This window comes from Pleurodeles waltl, chromosome 5 (genome assembly GCF_031143425.1).
Source record: "Pleurodeles waltl isolate 20211129_DDA chromosome 5, aPleWal1.hap1.20221129, whole genome shotgun sequence".
NCBI classification, from domain to species: Eukaryota; Metazoa; Chordata; class Amphibia; order Caudata; family Salamandridae; genus Pleurodeles; species Pleurodeles waltl.
In genome coordinates, this window is record NC_090444.1 from 1,712,815,397 (window position 1) to 1,712,834,672 (window position 19,276).

Genomic DNA, 19,276 nt, shown 5'->3' on the forward strand with positions numbered 1-19,276 from the left:
CTGCCAGGGGCCAGAGGTATTCACACAAAGTAGATATGTCTTCCCAGGCCCATTAGCAGGTAATGGATACTGGTCCTATTTCAGTGAAACCCTGCCAAAGTTTTGATAGTGCTTTATCAAACATAAGTAGTGAGGACGACTTGGAGAGCACATTGTGTGAGGGAAACCAAGATAAATTAGCAGTTGTAGCTGGTGAGATTAAAACAGCCAGTGGTAGTGTGTCTCTGTGTTTCAATAACTTACTTAAAGATTCAGAGGCCAGTGTAGCACTGTGTGGCTTGAGGGCTAAGATTGAAAACTGAGGGAATAGAATTGGGATTCGTGAAGGTGTCCCAGGCTGTTTGTCTAATACTACCAGCACAGTTGGGGCAGGTGTTTGTGAATCCATGCTAATCCAGGGGCAAGCGGATGATCTTGTAAGTGCTCTCCAGCCACAAACCACAATTAAAATTGTATCCTGAATGTAGCAGTGCTGAAGAGTAAGTTGGTTTTCCCCGATTGGGATTCATTTGTAAACCACCATGTTATTTGTTTGTTCCAAGAAACATGGTTGAGCCAAGAAATCCAGTACCCAGGATATGCAGTGTTTTTAAAGATGGCCATTGGTGGGAAGAAAGGGAGGCCATTGGGGGGCTCACCATTTGGGTAGCAACTCATCAAGGATGGAGAGCAAAGGTTGTTGAGACTTCTACTGATGATATTCCATGTACAATGTTTTCTTTCCCAAATTGTATCAATATGAATGTGGTTAATGTTTATTCCAGTCCCATTAGTGCTGGGCAAGTCTTGAATGTGGTGGAAACCCTATCGGTACTTCTCTCCTTGATTCCAGATGGTGCTTATAGCATTCTGGATGGTGATCTTAATTGCCAGTTCGAGCTCCTTGAAAGTGGTATTAATGAAATTATATGTAATGAAGATAGGTTATGGCCAATTACCCATTAACTATTCCTCTAATTAAGAAGTGGTCACCTCTGGCAATACAGATCAATGTGCTTGTTCTTTAGCATCCCCTTCATGCCAGAAATGGATGAACCAACTTAGACAGCTGAGGGTCTCATACATTCAAAAGAGTATGCAGGACCTCTCTGGTTGACTATTTATTAATTGATATGAAATTATGGCCATGTGTTGTTGATATGGCAGTCATATCCAGGTATGATAGCGATCATAATGCCTTAGTTCTGTAGTTAGGGGTGAAGACCACGAAGGCCCCCTACTCACTACTGAACCCTTAAACAATAGGATCAGCCTATCCCCAAACAGATGCAAAATTAAGTGGTGTGACTTCATGCAGTCTCCAGACTGCATTAAGGTAATGTATGTAGCTGTGGGAGCAGCTCTGGAGGCCCTGGGTGCCACACTGGAGGAGGGGGGATAAAGAAAGCCAGAGTAGTTGAGGTGCATCAAGGATGCCAGAGTAGTTGAGGCCAGAGTAGTTGAGGTGCATCAAGGATTAGTGGATGCACTTAAACAGATGTTTTTGGCAGATGGTCGCCCAAGGATTAATTGGAGCAATTCTCACTTGGCCAAAAACAATTTGCTTGAGGCAATTAGAATTAAATCAAAGGATAAAGACAGAGCTAACAGTGCCAGACATTGTTTAAAACACACCCTTAAGGATGCTAAACAAGTAAAAAACTGCTAGAGGGGAAGCCATGCATAGTGCTGTTCTGAGTACAGATTTTAGTGCGGTCTCTTGGTGATATTAAGGAGCAGTCAATGATTACACTGGATGAAGTTCTCAGTGCTATTCGCAAATTAGCCCCCGGAAAGACTCCCGGTTTATATACAATTTCCAGGGACTTGTATCGCTCTGCGCCTGATGTGTGGGGCCCTTATCTTTGGGATCTCTGTAATTCCATAATGAATGGTATGCCAGTCCCTGTTACATGGGCTGGGGCAGAAATAATTCCTATTTATAAAAAGGGTGTCGTATTGCTCCCCGGGCAATATAGGCCTAGAAGCCTTATTGATAATAAGCAGAAAGTGTTTGCAAAAGTGATTTTGGAAAGGCTTTTGGTATGGATTGAAGATAATAAAATCCTTAGCCAATTACAAGCAGGGTTTCACCAGACTACCTCCACTATTGATCAACCTTTTACATTGCAGCTTTTGTACTGGAAAACATTGGTTTTAGAGGGCACCAGCCTGGATTTGGTATTTGTTGATTTACAGGCGACATTCTACTGTATATGGTTCCAAAAGATGTATTATGGCAAGTCCTGGCAGAACCTGGGGTACTACCTTACCTGTGTGACATCATGAAAAGGTTGCATCTGGGGAAATTTTGTGCAAGTGTGGTACCGCAAGATGGGGTACCTCACTGTACCCTTTCCTGTTCGAAAAGGGGTCAGACAGGGCTGCATGCTGGCAACAACATTATTCATTTTATGTATTAATGGACTTATATAATCTTTGAATTGTGTAGCAAGCGATGCACCCAAGTTGGCACAAAACAAGGTGCCAGCACTAATGTTTGCTGATGATACCCTCCTTCTCTCAAAGACCCCTATGGGCACTCAAAAGGCATTGGAGAGTTTTATTCATTTTTGTAAGGCCAGGGATCCTGAAATCAATGCAAGTAAAACCAAATTAATGGTACTAAACCCACCCTCTTCTACCTGCCCGTGTCCCAAACTAAATGGAATCCCTTTAGAAAGGGTCCCTGTTTTTGAGTATTTAGGGATCATGCTAAGAATTTGGATTGGTTATATCATACGGACAAGCAAAATTTAATACTGGCACAATTTACCGGGGGGCTTGCAAAGGCATCCGGGGGCGGGGTCTTTATTTAGGCTCACATGACCGGTTATTGATATCAATAAAGTGCGCGCCCTGGGAGCTCTGACGTATGGGGCAGAATTGTGGAGCATAATCCAGTAAACAACATCCACCTCTTAAAAAATACATTGTTAAGTCAGTTGGTAAATTTATCTTTGAGCACGCTCTTGATCCAATTAAGGTTGGATCTGGGTCTCAGGCCGATCAACAAAGGTAATGGCCTTAGGCCTCTGATGTTCTGGAGAAGAATTTGGGTTACCCCAGAACTGGTTGCTTACAGACATGGCTTGGAGGAAATCTTGGGGATCCCGGGTGCTGGGAGATTGCCCTGGATTTGCCACATTAGGGAAAATCTAAAAAAGAGTGGGCCTTGGTAATATGTGGGATCGACCAGGGAAGGGCTGTTTGTTGTTCTTCAAGAGGGATATTGCCACCCAAATCCACATACATTACCAAATATCCTACCAAAGCAATCCACCGTTTGGATCTTTGACCCTTACATTTTTAGAACATAAGTACAGTTACAAATTGCATTTGCGGTGTTAGAATTACGCATTGCTTCACTAGCATCAAAAAATGAAGGCCCCCATTCTAAAAAGCCCTGTGTCACTTTAACTCCTGCGCTGAGCAGTGTTACATTTTTGACGCAGTGAAGCCGCAGAATGATGCAGTGAAATCCTGGAGACTTCACTGTGCCAGTTCTGCCTGGCTTCTAATAGGGGAGCACCTACCTTGCATACGTTATACCTGTTGCAGGTAAAAAGTGGCACAAGGTTTCACAATGTGGCGCAATGGTCCCATTGCATCAGTTTGTAAATGCAACGCGCCATAAAAAAATGCTCAAGGGGCTTGTAAATTAGTCCCATAGTGTTCGGGAGCAGGTAATAAAACTATGGAAATAAATGGTGGAGGAATGTCCACTCTACCGGGCGTAGGTCACAATAAATAATTTTCTTTGTGCTTCTTCAAGAGTACCAATCTTCTCCAAGTTGTGCCCTCTGAATAGAGCAAATCGGTCGCTCATAAAAGAAGGTACTTGAATCATAAATTAAACATAGAGTAAAACATTACACATAATCAAAAGCATGTTCACACAACTTCCACTTGTGTGAGGAATAGATGAAATGTTGTTGAGTGCGTCTTCAAATAATGTAATTTAGTGCTCACATTTTAATGCAGTGTACGACATACTGGAACTATAGTTGAGAAGCCCACACTAGTAATTTGGATTCTCTAAAACTTAGCAGATGTCTTGGCTATCTTGTATAACTTTTTTAAAATTTTCTACAGAGTGCTCCCTAAATGCGGCTACAGTTCAGTGTTCATGCGAAGATGGCTACAACTGGCCCTCGGACACTTGTGTGGCAAGGCCCAACTGCTCCAGCACACTAAATGGCTGTGACTGCATCAACTCATTTCCTCCGGAGGGGACACATTGTCAACCAGTACCTGCTACAACTCCAAAGACAACAATGAAAATTACCACTCCAGTCACCACTACAACACCAGTAACAACAGTGACCACTACAACACCATTAACAACTGTAACTACTACGAAATTGACAACAGTGACAACAGTGACAACTACAACCCCACTTACGACAGCAATAACAAATTCTACAACTTTGCCTGATAAAGGTATGTAAAAAATGTTAGAATTTTCTAATTAATCTATATGGGTTTAACAAAGACCTGAAAACATTTACTGCAAAATAATGTACTTTGCACTGAAGTCATCTTCTGTTATTTGGGTGTGGCAAGGCTAATACAACTCACAGGTTTTTGCCGTCATCCTATTGTTTTGTTTGCCATCTTAAAAAGAAAGCATGCATTGAGGTCCACAGCCATACTGCTGCATTCCACTTTCAAGTTGTTGTGCTTGATGTTAGTTAATGCACACCTGCCATCTTGGACCGGCCTTAAAGGTACAGAGAAGTTAAAATGAGATGACCAGGTGACCAGGAAAAACCCTCACATGGGTAAGTCTAAAATATCCTATAACAGACAAATCCTGAAGCAGCTGCTGGTTACTCTTAAGTGCCAGGTATGGACTGAAAATGATGTCTGCTTCAAGGTATTGTTGAAAATTTAAGAGTGATAAACAAATTATACACATATTTCACGGCTCCTATGCTATTATTATAGGTTGCTTTTTTTGTTATGTACTCATTATTCCATAGGAGGTATATTTACATCACACCACTCTCCAAATGTTCCCTGCAAAAATTATACCCCATCCCATATATTAATGGGCTAGCATTGTACATCTGTCTCATTTGTCTGATGGCCATTATCAGTCACAGCCTCAATCTGAGAGAAACTTGGTTTCCTGCTACTTCTGACCGGTGGCTTGAAAACAAATGGTTTCCGTTCATCCCTGCTGCATGGCCGTTCTTATTCCAATGATTACAGCATGTTCTCTAGCCACTCTGTTGATTATAAAACCTTACAGTGGCTGTTCTGTACTCTTTTGATCTTATGCCTTTAGTTTGTCCATCACTACCAGGGTATTGTTTGTGATTCATCTCATGTATTGCCTACAACACAAATATGATGTTTTTAGATGCATTTTTTTAATTGCATCAGTGCCTTCAGCCTGTTCATGTACATATATATGTATGTATGTATTTTGCATCAAAAAGAGGTGCAAATGCAGCACTAAAAAAGTATAAATATGGGCCATAATGTTTGAGAGTAGCCATGAGTAGCCCCAAGCATTTATTGTCCACACATTCCAGTGCCTGTAATCAGTTTCTGCAAAAGCCATAGTATTAATGTTTAGGAGAAACCTATACATACAAAACCTTTCATGAAGATCGTAAAGACGAAGGGGCCTCCATCAGCAACAAAACTCTGTATATAATTTACATAAGGAGGCCAGTAGGTAGCTTCCCTATGTGCAGAATTGCATTCAAGAAAGTATGATTATGCCTCCACAAGGCAGGGCTTGTGAAAACTGAGAAAAAAGGGATGACTTGCCCCTTAAGATTACTAGGTGGAGAGACTAATTTAGAGCTTCTTTCACTCAAAATAACCAAAGGAGTTAAGGGAGACCGCAAACCACCGATGGGGATGGCGCAGATGATTTATGGGTTTATTTTTGTCAATATTTAGAAAAAGGCTGCCAATTTAATTAATTCATACATTTCTGTGCTGCTTATGTTGAAACGGCTAGCTCTGTAATTTGAAAATGTTATGGCACCTTTGCCAAATTGGACAGTGTCTCATTTTGATCAAGATGTTTCAGTCTTTAATGGAGAGTAAACATAATAAAAACATAATCTCCCCTTGATAGTGTGCAGTATTTTCGAAGCACCATCTACACCCCCTTCACCCTGTTGCCTTGTATACTATCATATGCTATTATTCATCAGAAAAACTAACATGGTCCCTGTTCCTCTTTTCTCCTGCAAGATAATATTGAGGGGCATATTTATACTCTGTTTGCACCGGATGCACATCATTTTTTTTTTTACGCAAATCCAACGCAAACCTAACTCCATATTTAGATTTTGACACTAGACATGTCTAGCGCCAAAATATTGGAGTTTAAGTCCTTTTTTGCCTGCGGGAAACTACCCTGGGTCAATGAGATGCAAGTTAGGCTTACCCAGACAAAAAATGACTTAAAGGCCCTAGCGCCTTATTTATCCTCCCCTGAAAAATCATGCACGGGAGGAGGAGGGCCTTAAATAATGGGGGTAAGCCTGCTTAGGACCATTATTTAACGCCTGGGTCAGGGCAGGCGTTAGGGGACCTGTGGGCCTTTTTCCATGGTCAAAGACCATGGAAACAGCTCACAGGTACCATCCCCTGCCCCACGGACACCCCCATCCACCCGCACCCACACCTGGAGGACACCTAAGGATGGGGGGGACCCATCCCAGGGAAGTCCAGGTAAGTATTATTATTTGTTTGCAAAGTGCCATAGGGGGGACTAAGTTGAGCCCCCCCTACATGGCACTTTGCCCAATGGCCATGCCCAGGGGACTTATGTTCCCTGGGCATGGCCATTGGGCTGGGGGGCATGACTTCTGTCTTTACTTAGACAGGAGTCATGTCCATGGGGGTTGTGCGTGGAAATAATGATGCTAATCAGGTTAGAGTCATTTTCTTGACTCTAACCTGACTAGTGCCATTCTTTCACACACAACTTCCCGTTTCCCCTACGCCTTCCCCAACCCAGTTAACGTCAATAATTTTTACGCTAAATGGGCCTAGCCGCTGGCCAGTGTTATAGCTTAATATGACGCCCGTCTGGTTTCCAGGAATGGCGCTAGCCGGCGGTATACTTTATGACGCAAACCAGCGCTAATGCAGGTTTGCGTCAAAAAGTATAAATCTGGGCCTAAATAGCTAGTATTAATGACAATCTGCTGTAGTTCTTCATTTGCTTTGTGGCATCCTTTCCTCAACATTCTTATCAAAACAGAGGCATTTTATCTCATTCATTTTTTACAGAGTGTTTTCCTGCTTAACTCAGAGGTCGAAACAGGTACCCACCGGTCAGGAGGAGTGGCAGTTACATTATGCAACCATTGCCCATCAATGTTGTAGAAGTGGCTTTTTTCTAAATTTATATTTTTTTTGAAATAATGAATAATACTATTTGGATGTTAGATCCTCAATGTAAATGAAAACCAAATGTAGTTATAGTTGAAAGAAATTCAATATGAGGTATAGAAGTAATAATATGACTAGTAATGCCACATTTATGTGAAAATGGCATATTGGATAAAATGAACGCGGTTTCTGTTTTTCACTCCTGTATTCACCCCCTCCGTTTTTGTTTCCCTACACATCTTCTCTCCACACAAGCTTTATAGAGTGAAGGTAGCTGATGTAAGGGTCTTTTTCACTGTTTTGAATTCAAAGCTTTGAGTGAACATTCCAGTGTTCCTAACTTGTTGCAACTTCAAGGCACTTCCACTGTAGTTCCGCTGTCTAGTTGAATCATATTAATTTGTTTGAAGTGATATTGTGAGAATATTTCGTATTTTGTCATCTCCAGATGGCAGCAGCAAGGAAGAAACTGGGGGCCAGATGTAGCAACCCGTTTGCGACTCGCAAACGGCGAAAATCGCCGTTTGCGACTCGCAAACGTGGGTTTGCTATGCAGAAATGCATTTTGCGAGTCGGATCCGACTCGCAAAATGCATTTCAGACTCGCTAATAGGAAGGGGTGTTCCCTTCCTATTAGCGACTCGCACTGGTATGCAATTCCATTTGCGGCCGCGAAAGCGGCCGCAAATGGACTCGCAGTTACCATCCACTTGAAGTGGATGGTAACCCAGTCGCAAACGGGAAGGGGTCCCCGTGGGACCCCTTCCCCTTTGTGACTGGACCAGATATTAATTTTTCAGGGCAGGGAGTGGTCCAAAGGACCACTCCCTGCCCTGAAAAACCGAAACTAGAGGTTTCGGATTTTTTTAAAGTGCAGCTCGTTTTCCCTTATGGAAAACGGTCTACACTTTAAAAAAAAAAAACCTGCTTTATTGACAAGCAGGTCGCTAACATGGAGGCCTGCTGACATCAGCAGGCCTCCATGTTAGCGAGTGCCTATACTCGCAATGGGGCCGCAATTTGCGACCCACCTCATGAATATTCATGAGGTGGGTCATTGCGACCCCATTGCGAGTTGCAGTCGGTGTCTGAGACACCGTACTGCATAGCAATTTGCGAGTTGCAAATTGCAAGTCGCAGGGACTCGCAATTTGCAAGTCGCAAATTGCTTTTTTCGTACATCTGGCCCTGGGGATGTTTTCTTAAAATGGGATGCTGATTTTATGTTGAAGTAATGACGGTCATATTCGTGATTTGCTAAAGAGGTGTTACGTACAATCAGACCATGATGATTTAGCTGTATTGCTAATTTATTACGCGAGAACTGCATTTAAGGACCCCTTGATTTTGAGGGTGAGCCGGATTATTAGTGAGGTTGCTTTCACTTTCCCTGGTGCTGGTAGGGATGCTGTCCAAATATTTTTGATTTTACTTCTTACCTAGTACCTAGAATGGTTTTCTTATTTTGATTACTCTGTATAACGTTGCAGTTGAGCCTACATGGCGTTTACTCTATTGTGCTTGATTTTGAGATTTTTGTAATGAACCCCTCTAACCCATCCCTGATATAGAGATTATTGAGAGGGCCCAGTTAAATTTTTTGGTACTCTGCTATATTGATGTAGGGGAAGGGGCCTTTTTGTGCAATTTCCTGCAGTGGGAGAACCATATAAGGTAAAATTATGAGTTTTCTGAAGTTTGGGGTGTCCTGAATATTTGGGTTTTTGTTCCCACAAATTGGTAGCAGAGGGTGATTGCACAAGAAAGAGCACCTCTGCTTTTTAAGAATCCACAAAAAGTATTCCCAGTTACTCTGAGAGAATAGTGGATATTCTAGAACTCCTCCAGTGGTACTCACACCAGAGTTTCCCAGGAGGTCTGACTTGCAATGCATTCCTCAACGATTGTGGAGTGTAAGTATGAACAGAGTGAACTGATTTATGTGTGTGTGTGTGTTTCTAATTGTTTCATACTTTTTGAAGTATGAGTGTGAAAAATTAATTGTATGCATTCTCTGAAATATTGGAATATACAATGCTGATTGTGGGTTCAGTTGGTGAACTGATCATGACATTGTTGATGTACTATTCATATTTGTGAATTTATCGGCATATTTAAGAGCATAATTAAGGGCCCCTGGTTCCATTCGAACACCACATTAGCGACAGAAGGCCAAGAATGCTGCACCATATTTACAAGTGGCGCAATGCATGCATTGCGCCACTTTGTAATCCTTTGCGCTACAATATGCCTGCGCCAGGCATAATATATGCAAAGGGGGTGTTCCCCCATTAGGGGTGCTGAAAAAATGGTACAAGGAAATCTAACAAATTTACTTGCGTCATGTTTTTTGCCACTTTTAATGCCTGTGCGGAGCATGCGTTAAAAGGGGGCATGCCATTGAATACAACAGGCCCCTATGTACTCCGCAGGAGTAGCACCAACATTTTGGTGCTACTCCTGCAGAGTACATAAATAGCGTAAAAAAATACACCATAGCCACCTACCCTACACCATGGTGCGTCGTACTTTAAATACGGTGCACACATGGTGGCGGTAGGGGGGCGCTAAAAGGCGCAAGAAAAATGGTGCTGCACTGTATGATTGGTTGGTTTGGTTATCTGATTCGTAGAAATCCAGATATTTTGGTTACTTGTCTGCATAAGGTAGTGTGTTGTGCGAGGTGCCGCATGTACACCAACAACAGTTTCTAAATTAGATTTCTTTTCCGGGATTGGGTGTCTAATCCAGGTTGATGTACTCTTCTCCTTAGTACACAGGAGTAAGTGAATTGGCCAGGGTGGATAACTACTGGACCGAGGGGGTTATCCGGTGTGAATTGAGATTTTAAAGCAATGCAGTGAAAGAGTACTGTTGATCTTTGTTGTGTAGCCAGGTCTATACAAATAGGCCAAACAGCATGTCCTTTGTTGTGACATCTGTCAGCAAACAAATACGTCCATCGTATAAAAAAACACTGCAGCCACCCTTTCCTAATTTCCAACAAATGTCTACAATGTATGTACCGGGACCATTGTGGTCCGCTGACACTTGATGGCGCATACAAATACATCTTAGTCACTGTTGACTCCTGCTCTAGATTTCTATCACTGTGGCAACAATGCTAGGTTGACGCACATACTGTTATTAAAAATTTGCTAGTCTTTATCAACACATTTGCATTTGCGGCTTTCCACTTGGACCAGCACTCTGCTATTCCCTCAGGGGCATTCAGGGACACAATGGCTTCATAAGGGGTCCAACTATATTGTTTGTCTTCAAATCATCTCAAGGGAAAGATTTAACCCCTTCGCTGCCAGGCCTTTTCCCCCTCCTGTGCCAGGCCTTTTTTTGCCTATTTGGGGCAGTTCGCGCTTAGGCCCTCATAATTTTTTGTCCACATAAGCTAACCAAGCCAAATTTGCGTCCTTCTTTTCCAACATCCTAGGGATTCTAGAGGTACCCAGACTTTGTGGGTTCCCTTGAAGGAGGCCAAGAAATTGGCCAAAATACAGTGAAAATTTCGTTTTTTTCAAAAAAATTGGAAAAAGTGGCTACCGAAAAAGGCTTGTGGTTTTTCCCCTGAAAATGGCATCAACAAAGGGTTTGCGGTGCTAAACTCAGCAGCTTCCCAGCTTTCAGGAACAGGCAGACTTGAATCAGAAAACTCAATTTTTCAACACAATTTTGGCATTTTACTGGGACATACCCCATTTTTACAGTTTTTTGTGCTTTCAGCCTCCTTCCAGTCAGTGACAGAAATGGGCATGAAACCAATGCTGGATCCCAGAAATCTAAACATTTCTGAAAAGTAGACATAATTCTGAATTCAGCAAGGGGTCATTTGTGTAGATCCTACGAGGGTTTCCTACAGAAAATAACAACTGAAAAAGAAAAATATTGAAATTGAGGTGAAAAAAACATAAATGTTTCTCTACGTTTTACTCTGTAACTTTTCCCTGAAATGTCAGATTATCGAAAGCAATATACCATTACGTCTGCTGGACTCCTCTGGTTGCGGGGATATATAGGGCTTGTAGGTTCATCAAGAAACCAAGGAACCCAGAGCCAATAAATGAGCTGCACCCTGACGTGCGTTTTCATTCTATACCGGGTATAAAGCAATTCATTTGCTGAAATATAAAGAGTAAAAAATTGCTATCAAGAAAACCTTTGTATTTCCAAAAAGGGCACAAGATAAGGTGTTGAGGAGCAGTGGTTATTTGCACATATCTGAATTCCGGGGTGACCAAACTAGCATGTGAATTAGAGGGCATTTCTCAAATAGATGTCTTTTTTACACACTCTCCTATATTTGGAAGGGAAATATGTAGAGAAAGACAAGGGGCAATAACACTTGTTTTGCTAATCTATGTTCCCCCAAGTCTCCCGATAAAAAGATACCTCACTTGTGTGGGTAGGCCTAGCGCCCGCGACAGGAAACGCCCCAAAGCGCAAAGTGGACACATCCAAATTTTTGGAAGAAAACAGAGGTGTTTTTTTGCGAAGTGCCTACCTGTAGATTTTGGCCTCTAGCTCAGCCGGCACCTATGGAAACCTACCGAACCTGTGCATTTCTGAAAACTAGAGACCTAGGGGAATCCAAGGAGGGGTGACTTGCGGGGCTTGGACCAGGTTCTGTTACCCAGAATCCTTTGCAAACCTCAAAATTTGGCTAAAAAAACACATGTTCCTCACATTTCTGTGGCAGAAAGTTCTGGAATCTGAGAGGAGCTACAAATTTCCTTCCACCCAGCGTTCCCCCAAGTCTCCCGATAAAAATGATACCTCACTTGCGTGGGTAGGCCTAGCGCCGGCGACAGGAAACACCCCAAAGCGCAACGTGGACACATCCTAAATTTTGCAAAAAAACAGAGGTGTTTTTTGCGAAGTGCCTACCTGTAGATTTTGGCCTCTAGCTCAGCCGGCACCTAGGGAAACCTACCAAACCTGTGCATTTCTGAAAACTAGAGACCTAGGGGAATCCAAGGAGGGGTGACTTGCAGGGCTCGGACCAGGTTCTGTTACCCAGAATCCTTTGCAAACCTCAAAATTTGGCTAAAAAAACACATGTCCCTTACATTTTTGTGGCAGGAAGTTCTGGAATCTGAGAGATGCTACAAATTTCCTTCCACCCAGCGTTCCCCCAAGTCTCCCGATAAAAATGATACCTCACTTGCGTGGGTAGGCCTAGCGCCGGCGACAGGAAACACCCCAAAGCACAACGTGGACACATCCTAAATTTTGGAAAAAAACAGAGGTGTTTTTTGCGAAGTGCCTACCTGTAGATTTTGGCCTCTAGCTCAGCCGGCACCTAGGGAAACCTACCAAACCTGTACATTTCTGAAAACTAGAGACCTAGGGGAATCCAAGGAGGGGTGACTTGCGGGGCTTGGACCAGGTTCTGTTACCCAGAATCCTTTGCAAACCTCAAAATTTGGCTAAAAAAACACATGTTCCTCACATTTCTGTGGCAGAAAGTTCTGGAATCTGAGAGGAGCTACAAATTTCCTTCTACCCAGCGTTCCCCCAAGTCTCCCGATAAAAATGATACCTCACTTGCGTGGGTAGGCCTAGTGCCGGCGACAGGAAACACCCCAAAGCGCAACGTGGACACATCCTAAATTTTGGAAAAAAACAGAGGTGTTTTTTGCGAAGTGCCTACCTGTAGATTTTGGCCTCTAGCTCAGCCGGCACCTAGGGAAACCTACCAAACCTGTGCATTTCTGAAAACTGGAGACCTAGGGGAATCCAAGGAGGGGTGACTTGCGGGGCTCGGACCAGGTTCTGTTACCCAGAATCCTTTGCAAACCTCAAAATTTGGCTAAAAAAACACATGTCCCTCACATTTTTGTAGCAGAAAGTTCTGGAATCTGAGAGGAGCTACAAATTTCCTTCCACCCAGCGTTCCCCCAAGTCTCCCGATAAAAATGATACCTCACTTGCGTGGGTAGGCCTAGCGCCGGCGACAGGAAACACCCCAAAGCGCAACGTGGACACATCCTAAATTTTGGAAAAAACAGAGGTGTTTTTTTCGAAGTGCCTACCTGTAGATTTTGGCCTCTAGCTCAGCCAGCACCTAGGGAAACCTACCAAACCTGTACATTTCTGAAAACTAGAGACCTAGGGGAATCCAAGGAGGGGTGACTTGCGGGGCTCGGACCAGGTTCTGTTACCCAGAATCGTTTGCAAACCTCAAAATTTGGCTAAAAAAACACATGTCCCTCACATTTCTGTGGCAGAAAGTTCTGGAATCTGAGAGGAGCTACAAATTTCCTTCCACCCAGCGTTCCCCCAAGTCTCCCGATAAAAATGATACCTCACTTGCGTGGGTAGGCCTAGCGCCGGCGACAGGAAACACCCCAAAGCGCAACGTGGACACATCCTAAATTTTGGAAAAAAACAGAGGTGTTTTTTGCGAAGTGCCTACCTGTAGATTTTGGCCTCTAGCTCAGACGGCACCTAGGGAAACCTACCAAACCTGTGCATTTCTGAAAACTAGAGACCTAGGGGAATCCAAGGAGGGGTGACTTACGGGGCTCGGACCAGGTTCTGTTACCCAGAATCCTTTGCAAACCTCAAAATTTGGCTAAAAAAACACATGTCCCTCACATTTCTGTGGCAGAAAGTTCTGGAATCTGAGAGGAGCTACAAATTTCCTTCCACCCAGCGTTCCCCCAAGTCTCCCGATAAAAATGATACCTCACTTGCGTGGGTAGGCCTAGCGCCGGCGACAGGAAACACCCCAAAGCGCAACGTGGACACATCCTAAATTTTGGAAAAAAACAGAGGTGTTTTTTGCGAAGTGCCTACCTGTAGATTTTGGCCTCTAGCTCAGCCGGCACCTAGGGAAACCTACCAAACCTGTGCATTTCTGAAAACTAGAGACCTAGGGGAATCCAGGGAGGGGTGACTTGCGGGGCTCGGACCAGGTTCTGTTACCCAGAATCCTTTGCAAACCTCAAAATTTGGCTAAAAAAACACATGTTCCTCACATTTTTGTGGCAGAAAGTTCTGGAATCTGAGAGGAGCTACAAATTTCCTTCCACCCAGCGTTCCCCCAAGTCTCCCGATAAAAATGATACCTCACTTGCGTGGGTAGGCCTAGCGCCGGCGACAGGAAACACCCCAAAGCGCAACGTGGACACATCCTAAATTTTGCAAAAAAACAGAGGTGTTTTTTGCGAAGTGCCTACCTGTAGAGTTTGGCCTCTAGCTCAGCCGGCACCTAGGGAAACCTACCAAACCTGTGCATTTCTGAAAACTAGAGACCTAGGGGAATCCAAGGAGGGGTGACTTGCGGGGCTCGGACCAGGTTCTGTTACCCAGAATCCTTTGCAAACCTCAATATTTGGCTAAAAAAACACATGTCCCTCACATTTTTGTGGCAGAAAGTTCTGGAATCTTAGAGGAGCTACAAATTTCCTTCCACCCAGCGTTCCCCCAAGTCTCCCGATAAAAATGATACCTCACTTGCGTGGGTAGGCCTAGCGCCGGCGACAGGAAACACCCCAAAGCACAACGTGGACACATCCTAAATTTTGGAAAAAAACAGAGGTGTTTTTTGCGAAGTGCCTACCTGTAGATTTTGGCCTCTAGCTCAGCCGGCACCTAGGGAAACCTACCAAACCTGTACATTTCTGAAAACTAGAGACCTAGGGGAATCCAAGGAGGGGTGACTTGCGGGGCTTGGACCAGGTTCTGTTACCCAGAATCCTTTGCAAACCTCAAAATTTGGCTAAAAAAACACATGTTCCTCACATTTCTGTGGCAGAAAGTTCTGGAATCTGAGAGGAGCTACAAATTTCCTTCTACCCAGCGTTCCCCCAAGTCTCCCGATAAAAATGATACCTCACTTGCGTGGGTAGGCCTAGTGCCGGCGACAGGAAACACCCCAAAGCGCAACGTGGACACATCCTAAATTTTGGAAAAAAACAGAGGTGTTTTTTGCGAAGTGCCTACCTGTAGATTTTGGCCTCTAGCTCAGCCGGCACCTAGGGAAACCTACCAAACCTGTGCATTTCTGAAAACTGGAGACCTAGGGGAATCCAAGGAGGGGTGACTTGCGGGGCTCGGACCAGGTTCTGTTACCCAGAATCCTTTGCAAACCTCAAAATTTGGCTAAAAAAACACATGTCCCTCACATTTTTGTAGCAGAAAGTTCTGGAATCTGAGAGGAGCTACAAATTTCCTTCCACCCAGCGTTCCCCCAAGTCTCCCGATAAAAATGATACCTCACTTGCGTGGGTAGGCCTAGCGCCGGCGACAGGAAACACCCCAAAGCGCAACGTGGACACATCCTAAATTTTGGAAAAAACAGAGGTGTTTTTTTCGAAGTGCCTACCTGTAGATTTTGGCCTCTAGCTCAGCCAGCACCTAGGGAAACCTACCAAACCTGTACATTTCTGAAAACTAGAGACCTAGGGGAATCCAAGGAGGGGTGACTTGCGGGGCTCGGACCAGGTTCTGTTACCCAGAATCGTTTGCAAACCTCAAAATTTGGCTAAAAAAACACATGTCCCTCACATTTCTGTGGCAGAAAGTTCTGGAATCTGAGAGGAGCTACAAATTTCCTTCCACCCAGCGTTCCCCCAAGTCTCCCGATAAAAATGATACCTCACTTGCGTGGGTAGGCCTAGCGCCGGCGACAGGAAACACCCCAAAGCGCAACGTGGACACATCCTAAATTTTGGAAAAAAACAGAGGTGTTTTTTGCGAAGTGCCTACCTGTAGATTTTGGCCTCTAGCTCAGACGGCACCTAGGGTAACCTACCAAACCTGTGCATTTCTGAAAACTAGAGACCTAGGGGAATCCAAGGAGGGGTGACTTACGGGGCTCGGACCAGGTTCTGTTACCCAGAATCCTTTGCAAACCTCAAAATTTGGCTAAAAAAACACATGTCCCTCACATTTCTGTGGCAGAAAGTTCTGGAATCTGAGAGGAGCTACAAATTTCCTTCCACCCAGCGTTCCCCCAAGTCTCCCGATAAAAATGATACCTCACTTGCGTGGGTAGGCCTAGCGCCGGCGACAGGAAACACCCCAAAGCGCAACGTGGACACATCCTAAATTTTGGAAAAAAACAGAGGTGTTTTTTGCGAAGTGCCTACCTGTAGATTTTGGCCTCTAGCTCAGCCGGCACCTAGGGAAACCTACCAAACCTGTGCATTTCTGAAAACTAGAGACCTAGGGGAATCCAGGGAGGGGTGACTTGCGGGGCTCGGACCAGGTTCTGTTACCCAGAATCCTTTGCAAACCTCAAAATTTGGCTAAAAAAACACATGTTCCTCACATTTTTGTGGCAGAAAGTTCTGGAATCTGAGAGGAGCTACAAATTTCCTTCCACCCAGCGTTCCCCCAAGTCTCCCGATAAAAATGATACCTCACTTGCGTGGGTAGGCCTAGCGCCGGCGACAGGAAACACCCCAAAGCGCAACGTGGACACATCCTAAATTTTGCAAAAAAACAGAGGTGTTTTTTGCGAAGTGCCTACCTGTAGAGTTTGGCCTCTAGCTCAGCCGGCACCTAGGGAAACCTACCAAACCTGTGCATTTCTGAAAACTAGAGACCTAGGGGAATCCAAGGAGGGGTGACTTGCGGGGCTCGGACCAGGTTCTGTTACCCAGAATCCTTTGCAAACCTCAATATTTGGCTAAAAAAACACATGTCCCTCACATTTTTGTGGCAGAAAGTTCTGGAATCTTAGAGGAGCTACAAATTTCCTTCCACCCAGCGTTCCCCCAAGTCTCCCGATAAAAATGATACCTCACTTGCGTGGGTAGGCCTAGCGCCGGGCGACAGGAAACACCCCAAAGCGCAACGTGGACACATCCTAAATTTTGGAAAAAAACAGAGGTGTTTTTTGCGAAGTGCCTACCTGTAGATTTTGGCCTCTAGCTCAGCCGGCACCTAGGGAAACCTACCAAACCTGTACATTTCTGAAAACTAGAGACCTAGGGGAATCCAAGGAGGGGTGACTTGCGGGGCTCGGACCAGGTTCTGTTACCCAGAATCCTTTGCAAACCTCAAAATTTGGCTAAAAAAACACATGTCCCTCTCATTTCTGTGGCAGAAAGTTCTGGAATCTGAGAGGAGCTACAAATTTCCTTCCACCCAGCGTTCCCCCAAGTCTCCCGATAAAAATGATACCTCACTTGCGTGGGTAGGCCTAGCGCCGGCGACAGGAAACACCCCAAAGCGCAACGTGGACACATCCTAAATTTTGGAAAAAAACAGAGGTGTTTTTTGCGAAGTGCCTACCTGTAGATTTTGGCCTCTAGCTCAGACGGCACCTAGGGAAACCTACCAAACCTGTGCATTTCTGAAAACTAGAGACCTAGGGGAATCCAAGGAGGGGTGACTTACGGGGCTCGGACCAGGTTCTGTTACCCAGAATCCTTTGCAAACCTCAAAATTTGGCTAAAAAAACCCATGTCCCTCACATTTCTGTGGCAGAAAGTTCTGGAATCTGAGAGGAGCTACAAATTTCCTTCCACCCAGCGTTCCCCCAAGTCTCCCGATAAAAATGATACCTCACTTGCGTGGGTAGGCCTAGCGCCGGCGACAGGAAACACCCCAAAGCGCAACGTGGACACATCCTAAATTTTGGAAAAAAACAGAGGTGTTTTTTGCGAAGTGCCTACCTGTAGATTTTGGCCTCTAGCTCAGCCGGCACCTAGGGAAACCTACCAAACCTGTGCATTTCTGAAAACTAGAGACCTAGGGGAATCCAAGGAGGGGTGACTTGCGGGGCTCGGACCAGGTTCTGTTACCCAGAATCCTTTGCAAACCTCAAAATTTGGCTAAAAAAACACATGTCCCTTACATTTTTGTGGCAGAAAGTTCTGGAATCTGAGAGGACCTACAAATTTCCTTCCACCCAGCGTTCCCCCAAGTCTCCCGATAAAAATGATACCTCACTTGCGTGGGTAGGCCTAGCGCCGGCGACAGGAAACACCCCAAAGCGCAACGTGGACACATCCTAAATTTTGGAAAAAAACAGAGGTGTTTTTTGCGAAGTGCCTACCTGTAGATTTTGGCCTCTAGCTCAGACGGCACCTAGGGAAACCTACCAAACCTGTGCATTTCTGAAAACTAGAGACCTAGGGGAATCCAAGGAGGGGTGACTTACGGGGCTCGGACCAGGTTCTGTTACCCAGAATCCTTTGCAAACCTCAAAATTTGGCTAAAAAAACACATGTCCCTCACATTTCTGTGGCAGAAAGTTCTGGAATCTGAGAGGAGCTACAAATTTCCTTCCACCCAGCGTTCCCCCAAGTCTCCCGATAAAAATGATACCTCACTTGCGTGGGTAGGCCTAGCGCCGGGCGACAGGAAACACCCCAAAGCGCAACGTGGACACATCCTAAATTTTGGAAAAAAACAGAGGTGTTTTTTGCGAAGTGCCTACCTGTAGATTTTGGCCTCTAGCTCAGCCGGCACCTAGGGAAACCTACCAAACCTGTGCATTTCTGAAAACTAGAGACCTAGGGGAATCCAAGGAGGGGTGACTTGCGGGGCTCGGACCAGGTTCTGTTACCCAGAATCCTTTGCAAACCTCAAAATTTGGCTAAAAAAACACATGTTCCTCACATTTTTGTGGCAGAAAGTTCTGGAATCTGAGAGGAGCTACAAATTTCCTTCCACCCAGCGTTCCCCCAAGTCTCCCGATAAAAATGATACCTCACTTGCGTGGGTAGGCCTAGCGCCGGCGACAGGAAACACCCCAAAGCGCAACGTGGACACATCCTAAATTTTGCAAAAAAACAGAGGTGTTTTTTGCGAAGTGCCTACCTGTAGAGTTTGGCCTCTAGCTCAGCCGGCACCTAGGGAAACCTACCAAACCTGTGCATTTCTGAAAACTAGAGACCTAGGGGAATCCAAGGAGGGGTGACTTGCGGGGCTCGGACCAGGTTCTGTTACCCAGAAT

At 44.7% G+C, this 19,276-nt stretch overlaps 1 protein-coding gene across 1 annotated transcript in view; it reads left to right on the top strand.

The window, feature by feature from the left end:
- The window catches only part of LOC138296694 (adhesion G protein-coupled receptor F5-like), a 1,174,222-nt gene that overhangs the window by 319,716 nt on the left and 835,230 nt on the right, over positions 1 to 19,276 (top strand). Inside the window, exon 5 of the mRNA XM_069236066.1 lies at positions 4,075 to 4,422. Coding sequence (XP_069092167.1) covers positions 4,075 to 4,422 — 348 coding nt within the window. The remainder of the gene's footprint in view (positions 1 to 4,074; positions 4,423 to 19,276) is intronic.